Source organism: Rattus norvegicus, chromosome 14 (genome assembly GCF_021556685.1).
Source record: "Rattus norvegicus strain SHRSP/BbbUtx chromosome 14, alternate assembly SHRSP_T2T, whole genome shotgun sequence".
NCBI lineage: Eukaryota > Metazoa > Chordata > Mammalia > Rodentia > Muridae > Rattus > Rattus norvegicus.
The window spans coordinates 98,682,657-98,705,172 of NC_141547.1; the positions used below are offsets into that span (position 1 = coordinate 98,682,657).

Sequence of the window (22,516 nt, forward strand, 5' to 3'; positions counted from 1 at the left end):
AATTCCCCATAGCTCCTTGGCTGGGGTGGAACTTCGCCAAACTCCCCTCTTGCTCTGGCTTGGGTTTGCACTGTCTTGTATATGTTGTCATACTGTTGTTGAGGTCCTATTCGTCCCACAGCACAGTTTCCTTGTGGTAATCCCCTGCCTTGGGTGCTAACATTCTTTCCATCACCTCTTGTGCAATGATCCCTGAACCTCTGAGAATGTCACTATGTAGATCAGGCTACCCTGGAATCGGTGGTGATCCTCACGCTTTAGTCTCCCACGTGCTGGAAGGAGCACCAAGCAGGATTTTCTATCTTTTGAGACAAGGCCTCACACAGCCCAGGCTGGTCTGTAATTCCAACGCATCTGCCTCTCCGCCCCGAGCATGGGGATGATAGACATGCCCCACCACACACTCACTGAGATTCATTTTTAATTTTTATTCTTAAAGATTTATTCATGTATGAGTGCTCTATCTGCATGTGCACTGTCATGTCAGAAGAGGGCATCTGATCCCATTACAGATGGTTGTGAGCCACCAGGAGCTGGGGATTGAACTCAGGACCTCTGGAAAAGCAGACAGTACTCTTAACTCCTAAGCTATCTCTCCAGCTACTCGATGAGATTTTTAAACTCCCATTTGAGCTTACTCACTTTGTGTTCTTTCACTTAATAATTGGTGGTGCTTGTACTTCAGCTTCATAGTGACCCATTTTTATTTGAGGCCAATAGTTATGGTAGTTCTGTTAGACCAATGTGTTCCACACGGTGGAACTCAAATTGTTGTTTTTACTTAATACTCCTAAATTCAACATATAAGCTAGCAGAAGCATAATAAAACAGACCATAATCAACTACAAACATGCATTTTAACTGAAAGGTTCTTTTAGCATCATGTCTATATATAATCACTAAACTTTATAAGCATCGTGTCACCAACATGAGAAATCTGCATTTTGTTGGTCAAGGAAGTCATTCTTGGTGAGTTCATATTGAAGTTTGGTAATACTATATATTAACACCAGGAATGTGGACTCAATTCGAAAGGAATCAAAATTCACAGCTAAGAGGTATCCAGACTTTTTGTCTAAATGGCCACTTTCAGAAGCCCTATTTTAGAAAAGAGGTTTCCTTCTCTGAGCCAAGGATCTAGTTGTAGATAATAGGAAAATAGAGGTCAAGCATCTAAGTGATCAAAAGAACATTTAAAACCTTGACTTCTAAGGTTGGAGAGCTGTGGTTAAGAGCATTTGCTTTTGCAAAGGATCCAGGTTCCAGTCCCAGTGCCCACATGGTATCTCAAAATCATCTGTAAGTCCAGTACCAGGGGATCCAACCTCCTTGGCCACCACGCACATATATGATGCACATACATATATGTAGGCAAAACATCTATACACATACAAATATAACAAATCCTTACTTTTTTTTCTTTAATTTTAACTTCTCAGGGGTGGGGATACACCTCAGAAAGAACATTTATCTCACAAGTCCTTGGATTCAATCACTTTCATCATTAAAAGCAAACAAACCTCCTCAAACAGCCCACATTTTAAAATCTAAAGTATACAAAAGATAAATGAAACCACCATTTGATTAAGGACTTAAGGTACTTCTGTATGCACCTCTCATGTGCAGAAATTACAGGTATGTACACTTGACAGGATAGGGCTGGGGATGGACCCTCTGTTTCTCAAACATCAGGCCAGCACTCTACTAAATGAGCTACACCTCCAGCCCCCGTTATGTGTGTGACTAGATGGTACGTATATGAGGATCCCTGGGTGAGCGTGTGGGAGAATGCATGCTATGGAGCGTGCACCTCTGGAAATCAGAGGGCAACTTCAAGTGCTGGTCCTCATCCTTCACTTTGTCTTTTGCTGTCCACTGCTGCATACAGTTTCAGCTAGCCCAAAAGCTCTCTGAGGTTCTCCTTTCTCTGTCTCGGGCCTTGTGGTGGAAGCACTGGTGTTACAATCCCAGATCCATGTGGGTTCTGGGGACTTATCCACTGAGCCATTTCCCCAAACCCTTTTCTATTATTTTTTTTTTTAAAACTCGAATCATAATGTCTTCTCTAATATTTAATTGTAAAGACATCATTATAACTTCGGGTCCCTAAGTAAAACTGAGATGACTTTAGAAGAATAAGCAGTTAGGGAACAAAACAGAATCTAAGGATGTACTAGTCCTCAAGTTTTCTTGGTTCTTTTTTTTTTTTTTCGGAGCTGGGGACCGAACCCAGGGCCTTGTGCTTCCTAGGTAAGCGCTCTACCACTGAGCTAAATCCCCAGCCGTCCTCAAGTTTTCTTAAGGGACATCACAATATTCCTAACTGTGTTATGATTTAAATCGGAGCTATCTATGAATATGAGGATATGACTATTTCATTCACAGCCAAACATATGTACAAAAAAAAGTGAATAGAGCTTTTAAGTAACTACAAGAATAATACCAAATACAAAACTTTTTGTTTGAGTTAGCTCCTTTCACTTAAACCATAGTAGCTGATCTTTGTCCTAAGAAACGGGATTTAAAAAAAAAAAAAAAAGAAAAAGAAAAAGAAAGAGATGGAGTCTCACTATGCAGCTATGGGGATTTGCCTGTCTCTGCCTCCCAAATGTTGGCATAAAAGGAGTACGTACGCCATGACTTCAGCTTTTAAAAATACTTTTAAGACTTACTGCTTTTTTAAATATTTTTAAGACTTATTGCTATTTTAAGTGTTATGTGTGTTTACTTGGATGTCTGTACCACATGTATGCCTAGGACCCACAGAGGCCAGAAGAGGACACTGAGTACCCTCGAACTACAATTACAGATAGGTGTAAGCTACCACACAGATGCTAGGACTCAAACTTGGGTTCTCAGCAAGAGTAACAAGGGCTCTTAACTGTTGAGTAATCCCTTTGGTAGTTAAGATGGTATTTTTTTTTTAAATAAGCACTTTTATAAGACTTTTAAGAAAAGTTTAGACATTTATAATTTAGTTTGAATATAGTGTAACAATACATGCTTTGCTTTAAAAATCTTTTTCCTGATAATTTAGAAGCTTTATAAAATTCTACATAGTTTTCCTCACTGCTTTATCCTTTATCTCAAAAAATATGAGATGCATTTTCTTTTTCTTTTTTTTTTTTTTTTTTCGGAGCTGGGGACCGAACCCAGGGCCTTGCGCTCGCTAGGCAAGCGCTCTACCGCTGAGCTAAATCCCCAACCCCGGAGATGCATTTTCTGTATCCCTACATGAAGTCTGCAACATAAGTATCTTTAACGAACACATAAATGGCGTTGCTTGAAAACTTTTAAGTTACTGTGATCTGTTACCACAGCAGTAGTATGAATGCCCCTTTGTACTCTGTTACCTATGCTATTCAAGCCCAGTTTTAGCTTAAATGGAGCTAGAACAATAATTGTCAAAGTTTGTGATCAACTCAACCAAGGGCACTCTAGTGGCAGAGAATACCAGCTCCTTTCCCTTTTTAACAACCTGGCTTCAAAGAGATAATTCAAGTAAAATCTATTTTAATTTGTGTGTCATCTTTGTGGCAGAGAGGAGAAAAGTCGCAAAATGTTGCAACGCTAAAATAGAAATCACTGAAGAAGTCATTCAAAAGAAACATTTGCACCTTCAAAACTGGAACCTTGAGGCTCCAAACTCATTTTTAATTGGGAATAGAAAGAAACCAGTTGCAAATAGTTTTCCGAATCTGAGCTTTGGTCTGATTTTGACAATTTTAGCATCTTTAAGACTGAAGTCTCTATCTAGTACTGATCCAACTAGAATTAACGACTTGAGAGGCCCTAGGTCTCCTAAGTCTTCCCACAGACGAGGGTCTATGAGGAGTTGCATGCAAGCCAAGAGGTGAAGCAGAAGCCGCCGACCATCCCCCTCTCTCAAAACCACAGACGACAGGGACAGCCCACACACTCTCCGGGGGCAGCCTCGAAGCCCAGAGCTAGGGCCGCGGCCCAGGGCCTGACAGCACTTCCTCTTTTCTCTGCGGAACCCGTTTCCTGCCTCGCATTCGGCATCTTCAGCTACACAGGAAGAGGAAGGCCGCTAGGTCTTGTATGGACGGACACAGGCGAGGCTCGGAAATGGAGACCTCCTCGCCACCTAGACCTACATCTCGGGACGCGGGCGGATGCTCGGGAGCCTGTGGGGACCGGTTTCGCCGCCTTCGGGTGCACTGCGGGGTAGCTTAGCTCCGGGACACCGGCTCAGGGCCGGCCGGCGCCCCCCGAACGTCCTCCCGCGAGCCCGCGTCCCTCGAGAGCCCGCCCGCGCGCCTGCCCGCGCCCCCGCAGCCGAAGGGCCCGCGCGCACCCCGCACACACACGCGGCCGCCCCGCCGGGTCTTACCCCAGTGCCGTTGTCGCACACCACCACCTTCCTGCCCTGGCTGTCCATGGTTCGCCCTGGTGAGCCGCCGCCCGGCCTGGCCCGCTTCCTCCTCCACACGGCCCCGCCCTCGGCCAGCCGCTCCGCCCAAACCGGAAGTCCCCGCCCGGCAGCCGCTCCAAGAGGGAGGTACAGAGAAAAAGCAGAGCGGGGACTGGCAGCCGAGAAGACCAATGAGAGTTGCCCGGTATGGGCGCGCCCTCTCGCCTCGCTCTGCTTCCGGCGCTGCGCAAGGCTGGTGGGGCGGCGGCTCTGACCCAGGTGTCTCGGGACCTAGGGCGCGGCCCGGACGGCTGTGCTGGAGGCAGGCAGGTGAAGGCCGGCGAGAGAGCGGCGCGGAGGCGGTGGAGAAGGGTGGAGCAGCGGGCTGGGAAGACCGAAAGCCACCTGGAGGTCCCGAGGCATGATGTGTCATTGCTCCTAGATCTAGATGGATACACCTACACCAGTTTAAAGCCTCCGGTTTATTTCACACCTCCAGTTGCAGCCCCAGGAGCCCGGCGGGATGCTTTCGTTTCTTTCTGCTTCACCACTTCCCCCTTTGACAGGAACTCGCTCTGTTGCCAAATGCCGCCCTCAAAATTGAGATCCTCCATAGCGTCCCTTGGAAACAGAGACAAGGGCTACGCATGAACCTAGAATCTCGTCTTTGAAGTCAGACAACTCCAGGCGGGGTGTGGTGGCTTTAATCCCAGCACTCAGGAGGACTATAGCAATAGAGGCCAGCCTGGTCTACGTGGAGTTCCAGCCCAGCCAGAACCATACAGTGAAACCCTAAGTCTTTGATTTAGCGGGTGGTGTTGCACTCGCTTTCAATCCCAGCACACAAGTAGAGGCAGTTGGATTTCGGTGAATTCCAGGCCAGCCTGGTCTATTTACTGAGCTAGTTCTAGGACAGCCAAGGCTACACAAAGAAACACCAAACAAAACCCTTTCCTTTAGTTTAGCTTTGTTTTCTGAGACAGGGTAGCATTGTCTATCCTTGTGTTAAAACCGAGAGTCACAGATTAAAAAGACCAAATCCATGATTGTCCAATTAGAGCAAGCTAATTTTGGGATGCACCCAGACTGGCCAGTCAACTGTGTCACCGCTGTCGGCCTCTCGAGGTCCGTTTTATAGTAGAGACATGGAAGGATTGTTAGATACAATTGTTAGAAAGATACAATGAAAGGGAAGGATCAATGGGAAGGATATATGTAATGTAAATCCCAAGTTTAGCTAGGTTGAAAAGTTGTTTTACAGTTTGCATCAGATCTAAGAAACAAAAACCTATTCTTTTTTTTTTTTTTTTGGTTCTTTTTTTCGGAGCTGGGGACCGAACCCAGGGCCTTGCGCTTCCTAGGTAAGCGCTCTACCACTGAGCTAAATCCCCAGCCCCCAGAAACCTATTCTTAATTACAAAGAGAAACCTTAGCTTGCAAAGACCTTAACACAGGACAACCTATTCTTAACCATCTTACTGTGAACAGAAACTTTAAGTGTTACTGGTTAACTTCAAAGTGTTCTCAACACCTGGCTGACAGGAGAGCTCTTACTCCGACCCAGCTTGTTGCATCTTTTTGATGATTTTGCACACAGCCAAGCAGTTAGTGGTACCAAGTAGTTAGTGAATTACAAGATGGTAGTGTATCCTATTTAATTAAACTTTAGGCCTAGCACTCCCTTAGACTTCTAGGTAAAATATGAAAGATACCCTTACCTAATCTTACTGGTAAAACTTGGCAAATTTCAGTTTTGTTACATATGTTACTACTTAAACTCAAGTACTCATTGTTGATGTTTAGTGTCTGTTTCCAAGTTTAATATTTTGTCATTGGGCCAGCAAGATGGCTCAGGAGGTAAAGTTGCCTGCTTGGTAACCTGAGGTCAATCCCTTGACCTCACAAGATATCATATAATGTATAATATATAGTCTATATATTGCTCTTGGGGCTTTCTGACTCAAAAATGTGCGCACAGTGACATTGTATACGTTTTATTATCTAATGCTGCTGCTACAATGAAATATATATTATTCTTGTAACATATAAAAGTAAACATCCAGTGTAACAGATATGGGATAAAACATGCCTAAGGGATACATTTCACAACACAATGTTTATTGCTCTTAGAATTTGACTGTCTTGTTTAGTTTGTCCTGGCTTGTTTTTAAATTAAGTAAATTTGTATTTTTTTATCCTATTAAAGGAGGAATAGGTATGTGTGACAACAGTATCCAATATTAAAATATAAGCTTCTAATCACCAAAACTAAGGCCTGGACTAGAGCAACAGCAAAATTCAAGAATCCTTCTGATTCCTCAAGTGACATTTAATACAACTGCTTATAGTCGCAAGTAAGTATCTTTGGCCTAAATACAAAATGCTACAGCTCCAACGTGGTGACTAGAATCTGGATGTTAAGATTCTAATAATTTGCTATTGAAAAAAGAACCGAGCCAGGGTTGTGGCTCTGATGTAAAATGTTTGCCTACCATGTACTGAGCCCTGGGTTCCACCCCCAGCCACAAAGCCATTCAGATATCCCAGCAGGGGGTTGGAAGCAGAAGGGGGAGAGAATGAACCCAAGGCTTGTGGGGGCAGAGACAAATTTAAATCTCTAATGGAGAATTAAAAAGAGACTTTCTGTGACCAAGCCTCCCACAGCAGTGTGTGGGTTGTGTTTTCACAAGCTGCTTCGGGCCTTGAAATCTAGCAAATAATTCAGTGTGAGCCTGGGTTGATAAGACTGGGCCCAGGCCTACTTTGCAGCCAGAGAGGTCTCAGGTCTTTTCTATCTACTTTCCCCTCAGAGTCCTCTTCTCTTTTTTCTTTTTTCTCTCTCTTTTTCTTTTTCTTTTCCTGAGGCAACTCTCACTCATGTCGCAGCCTGGCCTCCATATACAGCGTGGCCTCTCAGCCTCACACTCTTTTTTTTTTTTCCCCAGAGCTGAGGACTGAACCCAGGGCCTTGTGCTTGCTAGGCAAGTGCTCTACCACTGAGCTAAATCCCCAACCCCTCAGCCTCACACTCTTAAATTTGAGGGTTTCAGGCATAAGTCACCACACCAGGCCTCCCCTGTTTTTTCTTTCTTTGTAAGATTTACTTAGTTTTATTTTTATGTATGTGTCTGTATATGTGTGAAAGTGTATATGTGCAGGTATCTATGGAGGCCAGGAGTGGGCTTTGGATGCCTTGGAGCAGGAGTTACAGGTGTTTTTTTTTTTTTAAGTTACAGGCGTTGGGATCTAAAACTGGTCCTCTGATAGTCGGGAAAGTGCTCTTTGCTAAGGCTCCCCTCTCGTAGACTTCTTATCTGTATTAATGGTTAATATTGATGTGAATTTGATTATGTCTACAATCACCTAAGAGACACGCATACCTGTGAGGGATTATCAGGTGAACCTCTGGGCATTCCTGTGAGGATTATCTTGCTGAGGTTAATTGAGATAGGAAGATCCACCCTAAAAATAGTCTTGAAAAGAATGTGGCGCCATTCTCTACACTATGTTTGCCGTGAGGTGGCATGAGCCTGGGGGTGATGCCCTCTGCCCCTCACCCCTCACCACCTGCAGCAGTTGGGAGAACTGGCCCAGGGTCAAGAGAGTAAGAGAGCTGGCCCTGCCCCTCACCAGCTGCAGCACTAGGGAGAGCAGACCCTGCACATCAATCACCTGGGTAGCACAACAGAGCTGACTCTGGTAGCAAGGGGGAGCCACCCCACAGGGCCTTGAGAGCCAGAGAGCTGACCCTGCCCCTTGTTGACTGCAACATTGAATGAACTAGCAGGGGCAGTGCTGAGAGTTTGCCTGGATGGTGCAGGAGTAGGGGGTGAGCTACCACCCAGGCCCAGATCTAGGGCTCTGAGTTGGCCCACCTCAAAATCTACCCCATCTATGAACTGTTGGAGCATGTGAAAGGGCCAGTCCCACAGATCCAAAGCTGTAGGCTCTCCATGTCAATGGGCAAAAACAGGATATCAGAGAGGATTCCTGGTAAGGATCCAGTATCGATGGTCCAACAGAAGTCAGAGGCCTTGAACCACACCAATGACTCATGGCAATGAACATTCGCAAGTAAAGATATGTGGACCAAAGGGTGTACTGTGTGACACACTGTGACACACGACAGCTTTCAGGACAAGATGTTTCCTATGCATTATTTTGTTTATTTTTCTCCCCGCCCCCTGTTTTGTTTATTTTTTTATTTTTGTTTGTTATTTTCTTTTGGGGGTAGGTTGCAAGGACAGAGGGCAGATACGAAGGGGTGTGGAGACAAGTGGGATTGGAGTGCATGATGTGAAACTCATAAAGAACCAAAGTTAAAAAAAAATTAACACACCTAAAAGTTTTTGACAAAAAAAGAAGAAAAAAGAAGAGGAGGAGGAGGAGGAGGAGGAGCAGGTATTACCAGCAATCTCTGTTTCCTGACTTCGGATGCAGTGTCTCCCCTATAATGCACTGGACCCTTGGACTAAGAGCTAGTACACATGTAAACTGCAGTCCTCACACTATCACAATATTGTATCACAGCAACAGGGAAAGTAACCAGATAATGGGCCACAGGGGTCGGCGGAGATTTCTAACTATGACAACCCTCCAAAATTATCTGCATCGTGATTTATAACAGCAGCAAACTTACAGTTATTAAGTGGCAACAAAGATAATTTATGGTTGGGGATCACCACAACGTGAACTGTATTAAAGTGTCACAGCATTAAGGAGGCTAAGAGCCACTGCTAAAATGCAATATTTCAATTTAGCCCGGTGGAGCCGACACGGCGATTCCTTACCGGATTTTGGCTACTAAAACTCCTGACAGGAAGAGCACACTCCCACCCGTGTGGAGATGACTGTCTGATATGTGCCTCCAGTACCAGAATGACGAATAACATTGTAATAGGTATTCTGACCTCCTTCCGGGATGTTATAACGCAAACATTACCGCTTTTTGTGATGCCGGGGAATCAAACCAGGCGAGTCTCCAGTACTGAGTCACGTTGTCAGCCATCAACTTGCTCATTTTATATTCTAAGCCTATTTTATTTCTAATTCCGTGTGTGGTGGGAGAAGTACAAGGGTGAGTGCAGTGCCCTTGGAGTCCAGAAGGAAGCAGGACAAACTCTGACATCCCTCAGCTTTCTTGTTTTATAGATGGGTACATTGACAGGGTTGAAGTGGAAACTTATGGGTTCTTTGGAAAGTCATTTGTCTTGGATGGTGTTTTGCTGGGGCAAAACATGTGAAAGAATGTTTTGCAGAAGCGGACAGAGATGAAAGGACGTTCTGCTAAAGGAAGCACGTGAAAGAACAAGTGATGTAGGGTTCTTCACTAACAACAGTCATGTATTGGTCAGCCTTACACTGCATAGTTGAGCTCCATTTGTTGGGACTCCATAGAAAGAAATGAACCAGAAAACTTCTAATGGTATGCTGCAGCTTCTGGCTGCTTCCACGGACCCAGGCTGATTGGCAGAGTGATGTCAGCTGAGACAGACTCACTTGCAGAGGCAAGATGTGGTAAGGCAAGACCCATGGAGGAGACATGATGTTTGAAGGGAATATAAATAGAACTCGACAGCCAGTGACAGAGGCTGAACTAGGCTTGCTCATAGAACTTGCTGTGCAATGCTTGTTGCTCTTGTGTCTTTGCTGATCTTCACTTCAGTTCACTGAGACACAGCCGAGAACTGTTGGCCCTGGTCCCCCCTGCTGACTTGAGCCAAGGCTAAGGCCTGGCTGTTTCTGCTAGGTAGTGCCACCCCTGTTGATCTGTGTTTGCTATCCCAACTCTACAGAACTAGACTTTTGACATATCCATGATGTGTTTTCACGTGGATTGAGCTGCTGCTGCTGACCTGTGAACCGAGCCATTGATTTCTTGACAGTACAGATAGAATTTGCTCCAAAGAACCATTTCTAAACAGGTCCACTCCCCCACCACCATCCTTTCTTTTCTACTACCCCAGTGGGTAGTAGGCTACAAGGGAGGTTAAAGTGTTTAAGAACCCATCATTAAAAGTAGGCTTTGAAAAAATTAAAGTTATACGTGGTGATTTTTTTTTTCTGAGACGGGGTTTCTCTGTATCCCTTCACTGCCCTGGAACTTGCTGTATAGATCAGACTGGCCTCAAACTCACAGAGATCTGCCCGACTCTGCCTCTCAAGTGCTGGGATTAAAGGTGTGCCACCACCATGCAGCAGGACACAATGACTTTAAATGACAGGATAAGAACCTAGAGTTGAACAACATGGAATTGATTGCAGGGGTCCATTTATACATGGAGTTCTTTTTTGAGGTTTTCATTTGAAAAGAGACCTCAAAGATAAATCACGTAGCCTGGAAATATCCCCCCAACATAAAGACACCTTACATGTCATGGATGCATAAAGTACAGGTAGACAGTCTATTTTGTCATTGTCCACTATAAACAGAAATCTCTGATCAAATGTAGTTAAAATCCAGACTGGAGAGACAGACAGCTCAGCAGGTAAAGGTGCCAGCCACCAAGCCTGCTGACCTGAGCTGAAGACTCACATGGTCAAGGGACAAAGCTGACTCGTGGGAACCGTCCTCGCAAAATTATGTGCCCTCGGTTACCCTGAAATAAATTTGTGTTTTCTTTGAACATCTGTTTAAGACGTTTCATCTCCTAACATACAGTTGCCACAGGGGTTGGCATTTAGCTCAGTGGTGGATCCTAGCTTGCCTAGTGTGCACAATAGAAGAAGACACAGGAATACTCACACACACATTCAACCCAAGTAGAGAAGGGCCAGCAGGATGGCTCATGGAAGAGCTGAGAGGTGATTCAGTGATTCAGAGCCCTGACTGCTCTTCCACAGGACTGAAGGTCAAATCCTAGCACCCACAGGGAGCTCACAACCATCTGCAACTCCAGGCCCAGGGGATCTGCTGTCCTCTTCTGGCCTCGCTGGTCATCAGGCCCACAAGTGATACACAGATGCCCATGCAGGCAGAACACCCACACACATAACCTTAAAAAAAAAAAAAAAGATGTCACAGTGAGCAACAGCACTGTTAGCCTTGTAAGCTTGGCAACCTGAGTTCAAACCCCAGAACCTCCGTAAGAACAGGAGAGACCTGACTCCACACAGTTCACCTCTGACCTCCCCACCCATGCCGTGTCCATTCACACATAGCACACAGACGCACGAAGGCACAACGTCATCTGTAGCAGTGTTTTTTTTTTTTTAAAATGATAAATCCCAGTGGTGCATTCCATGCTACCCTCCTCAGTGTTCTGGTTTCCTGAAGAAAAGACACACACACAACCTTTATATTTTGATATTCCTTAAGCAGGACAATATCTGGGCCACTTGTTTACCTCCGCGTGGTTAATCCACCTCCCTCCCCATAATCCTGAGTTATCACTTACTAAATTCTGTATTCTGCCTTGGCTGCCCTAGATCCGGTTGGGCAGCCCCATGGGCTGCACTCTCCCAGCTCCTTCACATGGCGGCTGTCTCCCTGTCCTCCACTCTTCTCAGACATGGCATCTCTCCTCTCCTCTTTCTCCTGGCCCGGCCCGTCTCCTTCTCCTTCCTAGTCTCTGTTCCAAGCCCAGGAATCCTGAAGTCCCACTTCTGTATGCCCTGTCCAGCCATTGGCTGCCGGCATCTTTATTTACAAATCAGAACCAACCGGGGCAGGGTCCCTCCTTGCAGACTCTCTCATACGAACAAAATGGGGACCCAAATTAACACAAGAATGCAAGCAGCCATCATCATCCTCATCATCATCACTTAACACGTTAAAGTTTCTCTTTAAAAAAATGCTAAGTAGGGGTTGGGGATTTAGCTCAGTGGTAGAGCGCTTGCCTAGGAAGCGCAAGGCCCTGGGTTCCGAAAAAAAAAATGCTAAGTGATTTACTCTTTGGTTAATATTTGTTGTTATAACGTTAACATAGGAAAATTATTTGTCAAGCATCACATCTTGAGGACTTTAAAGACAACAGTTTTCTGGAAATTTACTGGTGCTGACTGTAGGGCCCCCTCTCTTCTTTCCCTTTCTGCGCCTTTGTGCAAATTTTGCTAGTATTGTGTTTCCTGTACTTAGAGATAATTCAGATGGTTTGTCCTTTGTCTTAGTTTCTTTTCCTGCTGCTGTGATAAAATATTCTGGGGCCGGGTGGTGCTGTTTAAGGGGAAAGGGCTTACTGTTTAGGTCCAGCCTCGACTGGAAGCAGGGATATCTGGAAGGCGCATAATAAATGCACACAGACTGCTTTTCAGGTACAAACTGACAGGCAATTTTTCAAGGCTTAAAGTTACTCTCTCCTCTCTTTCTCTCTCTCTCTCTCTCTCTCTCTCTCTCTCTCTCTCTCTCTCACACACACACACACACTCTTTACACACACCTCACATTCTCCCGCCGCCTCTCTCTTTCTCTCTTTCTCTCTCATATTCTCTCCACTCATTCTCTACTCACCTCATACACATCTCACTTTCTCCTCACTCGCTCTCGCTCTTCGCTCACTCTCCACTCTCTCTTGCTCTCTCGCATTTTTCTTGCCCCACTCTTTTGTTGATTCTCCAAAAGCAGGTAGAAAAGAAGACATTGTATAATCATTGCCAAATCAAATTCAAAAGAATAACCACATCCCACAAAGAACTAAGAATTACAATTGTTCCCCAAAGTTTCAAGCTTCCCCTATTCCCAGCCCTTTGGCCAAAATAATAATTGCAAACTTATCATTATTTAAACTTTAACTTTTGACTTATTATACTTCAGAGCTCTGAGGTCAGCTACTTGCATTTTCCTGTGAAGCTCTAATGATAAATGACATGGGCAAAGCTGCCAGGCAGTGGCCAGAAAGAATCGAGTTAACCCTTAACTCAGTGGTTCCGCTAGCTTTCTGTTCCTTGCACACAATGACTCTCATAAGAGTTCCAGTGTTTTGACTTAGTTTTACTAGTATATAATTTTACATATTCTATACTTCCTTATCCAGGAACTACTCTCAAATGTTATGCAAAACTTATTTCATAACTTTGATAATATTTCTTTTCTTGGGGTCCCAATGTTGGCTCTAATTCATTTTCTAATAATTTCTTCAAACTTTCTTTGCAAATGAAGCATTAATCTGGAACTACCATTGTGCAGTTATTACATTGTTTCCAAGATGAGAACACACAGCATGCACCTGGGCCATTAGGGCTGTGCTGTGCTGTGCCCCTGTGCCTTAATTTCCAATTGTTTAAGAATCATTACATCAAGGAACATCTAGTTTCACCGAATTCACCAGAGCAGAAGGAGAAAGAAGTAGGAAAGTCAGATATAATAGAATAATTAAGTACACCAACGCCAACCGAAAGGCAGTCACACACAAATGAAATCTATACAGCCGTTGTCCAGGTCTAAGGTTAGGAGAAAGGGAACAACTGTTTTTTACAACGAGCTGCTGTGGGCTCCTGAGATGTCTCCATAACGGCCTGCTGCTGGCAGTCCCTGCCATGGTCTGCTGTCCCCAGCAGCTTACTATAGTTCTAGGTTACAGTCATCATGGTGGGGGGAGGTGTCAAGAGCTTGAAGCAGTTGGTTGCATGTGGTCTTGCTTCAGTGTGGATTAACCTGTGCACACTGTTCACTGAGCTCACCCTCTCATCCTGGTATGACCTGGATTGTCTACTGAGGAGTGGTGCTGCTCAGAGTGGGCATTTCCTCCCACTAGTCAAGATAATCGCCCAGGGACATCCTCATAGTCAGCTGAAACTAGACCATTGTCCATTGAGATGGCCTTCCCGGGGATTCTAAACTGTTTTGGGTTGACAGAACTAAACAGAGCACCCTCCCTATCTTCAGACCCCACATGCACAGATCCACCAACCGCAAAGGAAAATGTGCAGAAAGGCTACTCAGATGGTTTAGTGGGTACAAATGCTTGCTTTTCTTGAAGAGAACCACGTGATGGCTCACTGCTGTCTGCAACTCCAGTTCTGGGCAATCCAATGCCCTCCTCTGACCTGTGTGGGTACCAGTCATACCCATACACACAGGCAAAAGACTCGTACACATAAAGAAAATAAATAACTCAAAAAGTTTTTTTTTTTAAAAATACTGTAGAAAATATGTGTCTGTATTGAAAATGGATGACTTTATAGCCATAATTTTCTCACGGAGTAATGACTATTAATATTTACAGTGTATTAATGTAGAATAGAAATGATTTAAAGTAGGTAGGGTTATGCCTCAGATGGCAGTGTAGACTGGATGAAGCCGTGGGTGAGACCCTTCCTTAGGCTTTCTCTTGCTGTAAAGAGACACAGTGACCATAGCAATCCTCATAGAAGGACGTTTAATTGGGGCTGGCTTACAGTTTCAGAGGTTAGTCCATTATTATTATTATGGTAGGAGACGTGGTAGTATGCAGGTAGACATGGTGCTGGAGCAGGCACTGAGAATTCTACATCTTGATCCAAAGGCAGCAGCAGGAGACTGTGTACAGCACTGGGTGTAGCTTGAGCATATGCGATCTCAAAGCCAGCCCAACTTCCTCCAACAAGGCCACACCTCCTAATAGTACCACTCCCTGTGGGCCAAGCATTTAAACACATGAGTCTATGTGGGCCATTCCTATTCTAACCACCGTAGATCCCTAATATAGCATAAACTAGATATGATGGCGCACATCTGTAGTTCCATATCGTGAGAGTGGAGGCAGGAGGACGGACCAGAAGTTCAAAGTCATTCTCTTTTACATAAGAAATCCAAGGCCTACCTAGGCTAGAAACCCCCTCTCCCTCTCCCTCTCCTCCTCCCTCTCCTTTTCCTCCTCTCCCTCTGCTCCTCTCCCTCTCCTCCTCTCCCTCTCCTCCTCCTCTCCTCCTCCTCCTCCTCCTACTTCTCTCTCTCTCTCTCTCTCTCTCTCTCTCTCTCTCTCTCTCTCTCTCTCTCACACACACACACACACACACACACAGAGTCTATCTGGGAGTATATGGGTAAGCCATATGCAAATGCTATCCCAATTTACCTAAATAACTTAGGCAACTGTGAATCTAGTGTTTGTGGTGGCTTGAATGAAAATGTGAATGCTCATTCCCCAGTTGGTAGACTATTTAGGAAGGATTAGGAGATTGTGGTCTTGCTGTAGGAGGGTCACTGTGGGTGGCTTTTGAGGCTTCAAAAGTCCATGTCCAGCTATACTCTCTCTTTGCCTCCAATTAAATGCTTTCTATAAGAACTGCCTTGGTCACAGCGTCTCTTCACAGCATTAGAGCAATAACAGGGCCCACGTGAGGATATTTTAACAAAAGAGGCTTAACGAGAACACTTAAAATCCAGTCTTTTAGCAAAGATGGCACTGATTTTTTTTTTTTTTTTTTGGTTCTTTTTTTCGGAGTTGGGGACCGAACCCAGGGCCTTGCGCTTCCTAGGCAAGCGCTCTACCACTGAGCTAAATCCTCAACCCGGCACTGATTATTTTTAACTACAGTTACCACATTTCACAGTAGATCTTTGGCTCTATCTCTCCTACCTAATCGAGATGGTATATATCTTGTGATTAATATTTCCCTGGTTCCCCTTTCACCCCTGGAACAGGCTATTCTCTACTATTGAGATGGAATTTCAATTTTTTATTACATTTTATGCATTTATTATATAGGTAGGGGTGGGCAGGATTCCTGTCAGGAGGAGGTTTCTATCTAAGGGTTTTATTAACTTTAGGGAGTTGCTGGGTCGAGGCCCGGGTTGGGGTGTGTGTGTGTTGGGGAGGTGACCTGGTCGGTCCAATTGATCCCCAAAGGGTGTTCATGTACCTCTCCATCCCAGTGTCTACACGGAGTTTGGAGCACAGCTTCCAGGGCTAGTGAGGACCTGATGCACAGACCTTCCTGGCAGCTGTGCTCACTAAGTTACTGTGTAAAGGAGAAAGAAGATTAAAAAACAAAACAAAACAAACCAGGAACCCAGAGCACAGCCCAGTGCATTTAAACATTCTCACGTTCCTGGCCCATGACTAGGGCCCAACTTCTGATAGAAACAACCTTCTCAGCTTCTGGCCAGGACAGAGTGATTACCAAGGACGAGAGGTGGAACTGCTCCTTTGCCAGTGGCTCCCCCAATGGCCTGGCCACATTCTGTCTCCTGTTCTCATCACACTGACAAGTTCAGCCTACTGTACTAAGTAAACTTTTCTATTGCTGTGCTAAAACACCACGGCCAAGGCAACTTCTAGAATAAAGGTCTTCTTTGTTTGGGGTTAAGGTTCCAGAGCGATCACCGTCCATGATGGTGAGAGGCGATAGCAGGGGCCTGGAACAGCTGAGTGCTCACAACCGGAACCACAGACTGGAAGCAGAGAGAGTACACTAGCTAGTGTACTAGCACAGTTTGGACACCTCAAAGCTGGCCCTCACTGACATACTTCCTCAGCAAGGATATACCTCCCAAGACTTGCCAAACAGGGTCGCCTTTGGGGACCGAATATTCAAATGCCTGAGATTATGGGGGGCTCTCATTTGAATCACCACACCTACTCCGGAGGCTGAGGCAGGAAGAGGACTTAATTGCACAAGTTCAGAGTTAACGGATGCTGTCTCAGAAATAAAGTTAGGTAGCTGAAAGACCCCTGGAGCGGGGAGACCCTCACTCAAGTCTCGGGATGACGCGACCCACCAAGAACTCACACAAGACCATCCTTGCTGTAATCACATAAGGTTTATCAATAGGAACCAGTGCACTGGGGTCGAGACTCGTATCCCACGTAGGAGCAATGAAGTTCGACCCTGAGAGGTTAGGAGAAAGGGTATTTAAAGGAAGAAGCCACAACCCAAGGGGGCAGGGGTGGTGTCATTGGAAAATCACAAGAATACCAGTGAAAAATCACAAGGAGAAACTCACTGTTTCTCAAGATTATTCAACTTTATGGTCTGCTAGCTCCTGGGAGAAGCTGCTTGAACCAGCAGATGTAATTACCTATTCTATAGCCCTAGGAGGGGCTTCCTGGAACATACAATTCTAGGGCCTAACCGGTTTTCTTTCTGAACCTTTGTCTAGTGAGGGAGGCAACCTTAAAACTTTTACCTTTCATAACTATCTCTAAACCACTCAGTGTGGAGGGGGCACTGCAGCTCAGATACTTGGCTGGTCCTGGTGGCAGTTGCCAGAAAGAAGGTACATGGGGCTGGAACCAGGGAGAATCAGGGATGGCATAAAGGCACACACCCTTAATCCCAGCACTCGAGAGGCAAGAGACAGGAGGATCTCTGAGTTAGAATCTTACCTGGCTACATAGTGAGTCCCAGGCTAATTGGGGCTTTTTTTTTTTTTTAAGATTTATTTTATTTATATGAGTACATGGTAGCTGTCTTCAGACACACCAGAAGAGGGCACCAGATCCCATTGCAGATGGTTGTGAGCCACCGTGTAGTTGCTGGGATTTGAACTCAGGAGTTTTGGAAGAGTAGCCAGTGCTCTTAACCACTGAGCCATCTCTCCAGCCCCCCCCCCCCCCTAGTTGGGGCTTTTTATAGTGAGACCCTGTATAGGCAGAAAAGGCAGATGGAGGAAGGGAGGGAAAGAGGGGAAAGGGAACTGGAGGAAATCCTGGGTGCATGAGGCCTGAGTATGTGTCGTTGACCTTATAGAGCCATGCCAAGAATGCCTCAGACCCGCAGGGAAGTGGAAAAGCTTCTTGAGTCTCTGAATTTGAGGCTCAGAGGAATGGTATTTTAGGGTTCTATTGCTATGAAGAGACACCACAGCCAAGGCAACTCTTCTGAAAGAAATTGGGAGCCAGAGGTTTAGTCTATAACCGTCAGGGTGGGGAGCATGGTGGCAGGCAGGCAGCCATGGTACTATAGAAGTAGCGGAGAGCTGCGTCCTGATCCACAGGCAGCGGGGTGGGGGTGGGGAACTAGGCCTAGCATGGGCTTTCAGAATTTCAAAGCCCACACTTCCTCCAATCCTTCTAATCCTGCCAAAGACTTCCACTCCTTGGTGACTAAGTATTCAAATATGGGCTTAAGGGGCCATTCTTAACCAAACCACCACAGATGACAAAGCCTTCCTCTGGTCCACACATGGATGTGGGTAGTGCAGAAAGGAAACGTCCTCCATTCAGATGCTACAGCCTAAAGACTGCTATCCTATGGAGACTGCTCCTACCAAGAGATTAGCTCCTACCAAGACAAGCTAACCGTGTCTCCTTGACCTAGCTGTGCACCATAAACCCTGCCTCCCCTTTTACCTCCTTGTTCAACTCTGTATACTAAACATGCTGAGCTTCCAGACTGCTGAGGCTTCTCCACCAGAGAGCTGAGTCTATCTGATCCCAGCTTTTCTGTGTTTATTTTTCTTCATTCCCTCCCCGCCCGAGTCAGGACAAGTTCCTGGATCCATATAAGGAATTAGCAAGTAAGAAAGCAAGGAATCAGTGTGCTATTATCATAGAAGGGAAAACGGAGGGCTAAACAATCAAAAAGAAAGTCAGGAATGCTGGTCCTCTTAGGGTTTTGATTGCTTCAATAAAGCACCTTGGCCAAACTCTCTGAGAGGTGGTGGGGCACTTGGGAGGCAGAGGCAGGTGGATTTCTGAATTTGAGGCCAACCTGGTCTTCAGAGTGAGTCCAGGACAGCCAAGGTTTTGTTTTTTTTTTTTTATACACCGTCTCAAAACAAACTAAAAATCAAACACCGAGAACTAACAATAACAATAATAAAACCCAATCAATGCAACCTAGGGAAGACAGGTTTATTGCAGTGTGGACCTCTCAGGTCACACTCCAACATGGAGAGAAGTCAGACCAGGAACTGGTAGGTAGGAACGGAAGCAGAAGCCATGATGGAATGCTGTTTACTGGCTTGCTGCTCATGACTTTCTCATCCCGTTTTGTTTTGTTTTTCCTTTTCTTTTTTTTGGAGCTGGGGACCGAGCACTTGGTGGGCGGAGACTGGTGGGTCTCTTAGGAGTTCCAGGCTAGCTTCTGTGTGTGAGGAAGCATCAGAGGAAACCAATAGATGGCCGCTCCAGTAGAGGGGAAAGTTTGGTTTGGTTTGGATTGGTTTACTTTTTTGAGACAGAGTTTCTTTGTGTAGCACTGGCTGGCTACAACGCAGAGACTTGCCTGCCTCTGCGTAGGCGAGTGGCTAGTGGGGATGTGGGGGTTGGGAGGAAGTAAGAAAGGTTTTCTTTTTTTTAAATATTATTTATTTTATGTATGTGAATGCACTGTCACTATCTTCAGACCAGAAGGGGCATTGGATCCTATTACAGATGATTATGAGCCACCACGTGGAGGTTGGGATTTGAACTCAGAACCTCTGGAAGAGCAGCCAGTGCTCTTAATCTCTGAGCCATCTCACTAGCCCCAAGAAAGATTTTCATTATGGGTAGGAGGAGAAAATATCCAGAGGGATCTGGCAAAGTCTAGGGCAGAAAGAAAACTGGGTATTGAGAGGACCGTGGAGAGAGCAGGAAACAGAGATTAGCAAGACAGCAAGGGGGAGCAACAGAGAGGACAGTTGGACTGTGAGCTCAAGAGCTGGAGGGAGTTTAGGACATAGGGAAGGGTGAGGAGGGCTAGGAGATGAGGGTGGGGCTTTGAAATGTATAGCAAGTATTTGTGAATGGGGCTGAGGAGCCTGGAGGCCAATAAAACCACATGTACGTGTCCAGTGGCTATCCATGTCCCTTCTGCCATTTCACAAGTTCCCAAGGAACGTTGGCTTTTATCTAACAGCCAGAAACCCTTCTATGGTCCAATCTGAGCTCATTTCTGGGTATGGACTGCGGGAGACCTAGCAGATTTATCTCACCTGGGAAAATACAGGAAGCCACCACAGTGCAGTCACTGGGTATTCTTTAAGACGTTTTATAACATTAAAAAAAAGTTTTTATATATTAAAGAAAAGATTTGATTTACTCCTATGGGCCTATGTATTGGGGGCTTTCCACGGAGATCTCTGGCCTGGCCAGGTGCGAGGGTTCAGGCGAAGGAGAAAGAACTCGAGCCGGGAGGGAAAATTGTCTCTACCACCTCCATTGCTGGCGCTGCTCCACCTCAGTCTGCCACTGCCGCTTCAGTTGCTCCAAGACGTCAGCGGGGGGCTGACTAGCCAGCTAGGGGCGCAGGGGAGCCTCTGGCGGGCGATTTCGGGAGAGCAGATCTCTTCCCCAAGTGGCGGTGTTGCAGCTCCTGCGGGATAGGATTCTTCTGTACAGTTTTGGGGTGGGTCAGGGTCTGACTGCAGGTAGTTCCTAGTGGCTTGCTCTGAGAGCTTGGGGATACCTTACCTACATGTGGGAGGGCTTGGGGTGCTGCTCCTATGTGACTGAAGGTCACAAACCTCTCTATAAGAGGCTGGGGGAGGGGCAGGGCTATAGCTGTGGGACAGGAGACTGGTTTCCTGGAGTTTAGGGAACCGCCTACTGTTCCTTAGGGTCATTGGGGTTTCAAACCTCAGCTCAGCTGGGAACTAGGATACCTTTCACAGCCCACCACCCGACACACTCCCTTAACTGAAGATCCAGAAAAAGAAATTTTCGGAATAGCTAAATCTTAGCCACACGGAAATGTCCACTCTGGATTGGGCTCTAGATCTCTGGATTGGCAACTCCTAGACTATTCACGGAAGTTAAGCGAATTGCGCATCATTTAGGGAACTCCTAAATCTTCTCCCGTAACAATTGAGGACTGAGAGGAGGCCCTCTCAGGAAAGCTGTGGCACGCACTTCCACAGAAGCTTGATGTCTGGATGCTAGGAAATGAGACGACAGCAGTTGACAACCACTGTGAGACAGCTCCGTCCTACATGTCCCACTTGTCAGCGCTGGAAAGCCGTTAGCTCACAGTTATTGCTAAATCGCTTAACGCTAGACAAGAACTTCCATACTTTCAGTCCAACCAAGAGTGTGACCAAAATCTCATATATTTGGGGGTCAGAGAGATGGCTCAGTAGCCAGGCATACTTGTTATTCTTCCACAGGACCCAATTTGAATTTCAGCACCCACATGACAAGCTCGCAAGCACCCTTAACACCAGTAACAAGGATCCAATGTCCTCTTCTGGCCTCTGTAGGTACCGGGCGCACAGGAACACATCCACGCATGCAGGTAAAACACTAATGCATATTTCTTTCTTTCTTTCTTTCTTTTTGTTATATCCAAAATGTGCTTATTGGGAAGGTTCCCACTCATCTTGAATCAGGGGCTTTCAGTGCTGCTTCCTCCTGAAGGAGCATCCTTCTGTCAGCCTTGTTTTTCCACCTGTAGGCTGACAGAGCATAGTGGAGCAGCCAACACACAAGACTCCCGTTTGTGCATGGCTAAAGACTGTGGTGATTTTATAGCATCCTGGGCATTTCATATCCATAAAGTAGGCATTAGGGCTCTGCACCAGGCGCTTTTTCTTGTGTTTCCTCTTCTCCTCTTCTGGAGAGGGATGAAGGAGATCCTTTGCGAGAGGCCGCCCGAAAGCGCTTATTTCTTAAAAATTAAAAAAAAATTAAAAATTAAAAATCAAAGCGTTGGGCTGGAGAGATGGCTCAGTGGTTAAGAGCACTGATTGCTCTTGCCAAGGTCCTGAGTTCAATTCCCAGCAACCACATGGTGGCTCACAACCTCTGTAATGGGATCCAATGCCCTCTTCTGGTGTGTCTGAGGACAGTGACAGTGCACTCACATATATAGAATAAATAAATAAAATCTTAAAAAAAAAAAAATCAAAGCATTGCCAGCCATGGTAACACATGCCTCTAATCTCTGTTTCTTTGAGGCTGAAATAAAGGGCCATCCTGGGCTACACATCTGAATTTTTACTTATTTTTTTTAAATATCAGGGGTGAGGTATTTTGCTCTGTGGTAGAGTACATGCTCATCACTAATAATAATAATAATAATAATAATAATAATAATAATAATAGGTAGGCTTGGTACAGTCAAGCCCTAGCTCTTGGGAGGGAAAGACAGGTGGATCTCTGTGGGTTTGAGGCCCTGGTCTACAGGCATCGGGACTACAGAGCGAGACCCTGTCTCAAAGACAACCACACAGAGAAACCATGTCTCAAAAAACCCCAATAATGATGATAATGAAGATTTGAGAGGACCTAACTCACTCCATTTTAGAACAGGCCTTAAGCTTCAGTTTCCCAAAGAATCAGGCAAGGCTTCTCAAAA

At 45.6% G+C, this 22,516-nt stretch overlaps 1 protein-coding gene, 1 long non-coding RNA gene and 1 pseudogene across 3 annotated transcripts in view; 1 reads left to right on the plus strand and 2 right to left on the minus strand.

The window, feature by feature from the left end:
- The window catches only part of Actr2 (actin related protein 2), a 40,966-nt gene extending 36,500 nt beyond the window's left edge, over nucleotides 1–4,466 (minus strand). The window contains 1 exon segment of the mRNA NM_001009268.1: nucleotides 4,355–4,466. Within this exon segment, the coding sequence (NP_001009268.1) occupies nucleotides 4,355–4,402 (48 nt within the window). The 5' untranslated portion in view covers nucleotides 4,403–4,466.
- Nucleotides 4,467–4,617: 151 nt separating this feature from the next.
- On the plus strand, nucleotides 4,618–10,409 carry LOC120096684 (uncharacterized). Of its 2 annotated transcripts, none has more exons than XR_015637564.1 (3): nucleotides 4,618–5,736; nucleotides 6,582–6,729; nucleotides 8,610–10,409. It is a non-coding gene; the product is annotated as an uncharacterized LOC120096684 (long non-coding RNA). The 2 variants fall into 2 exon arrangements; XR_015637565.1 differs by having other exon boundaries at nucleotides 4,618–4,705.
- Nucleotides 21,499–21,807, minus strand: Rps27-ps8 (ribosomal protein S27, pseudogene 8; annotated as a pseudogene).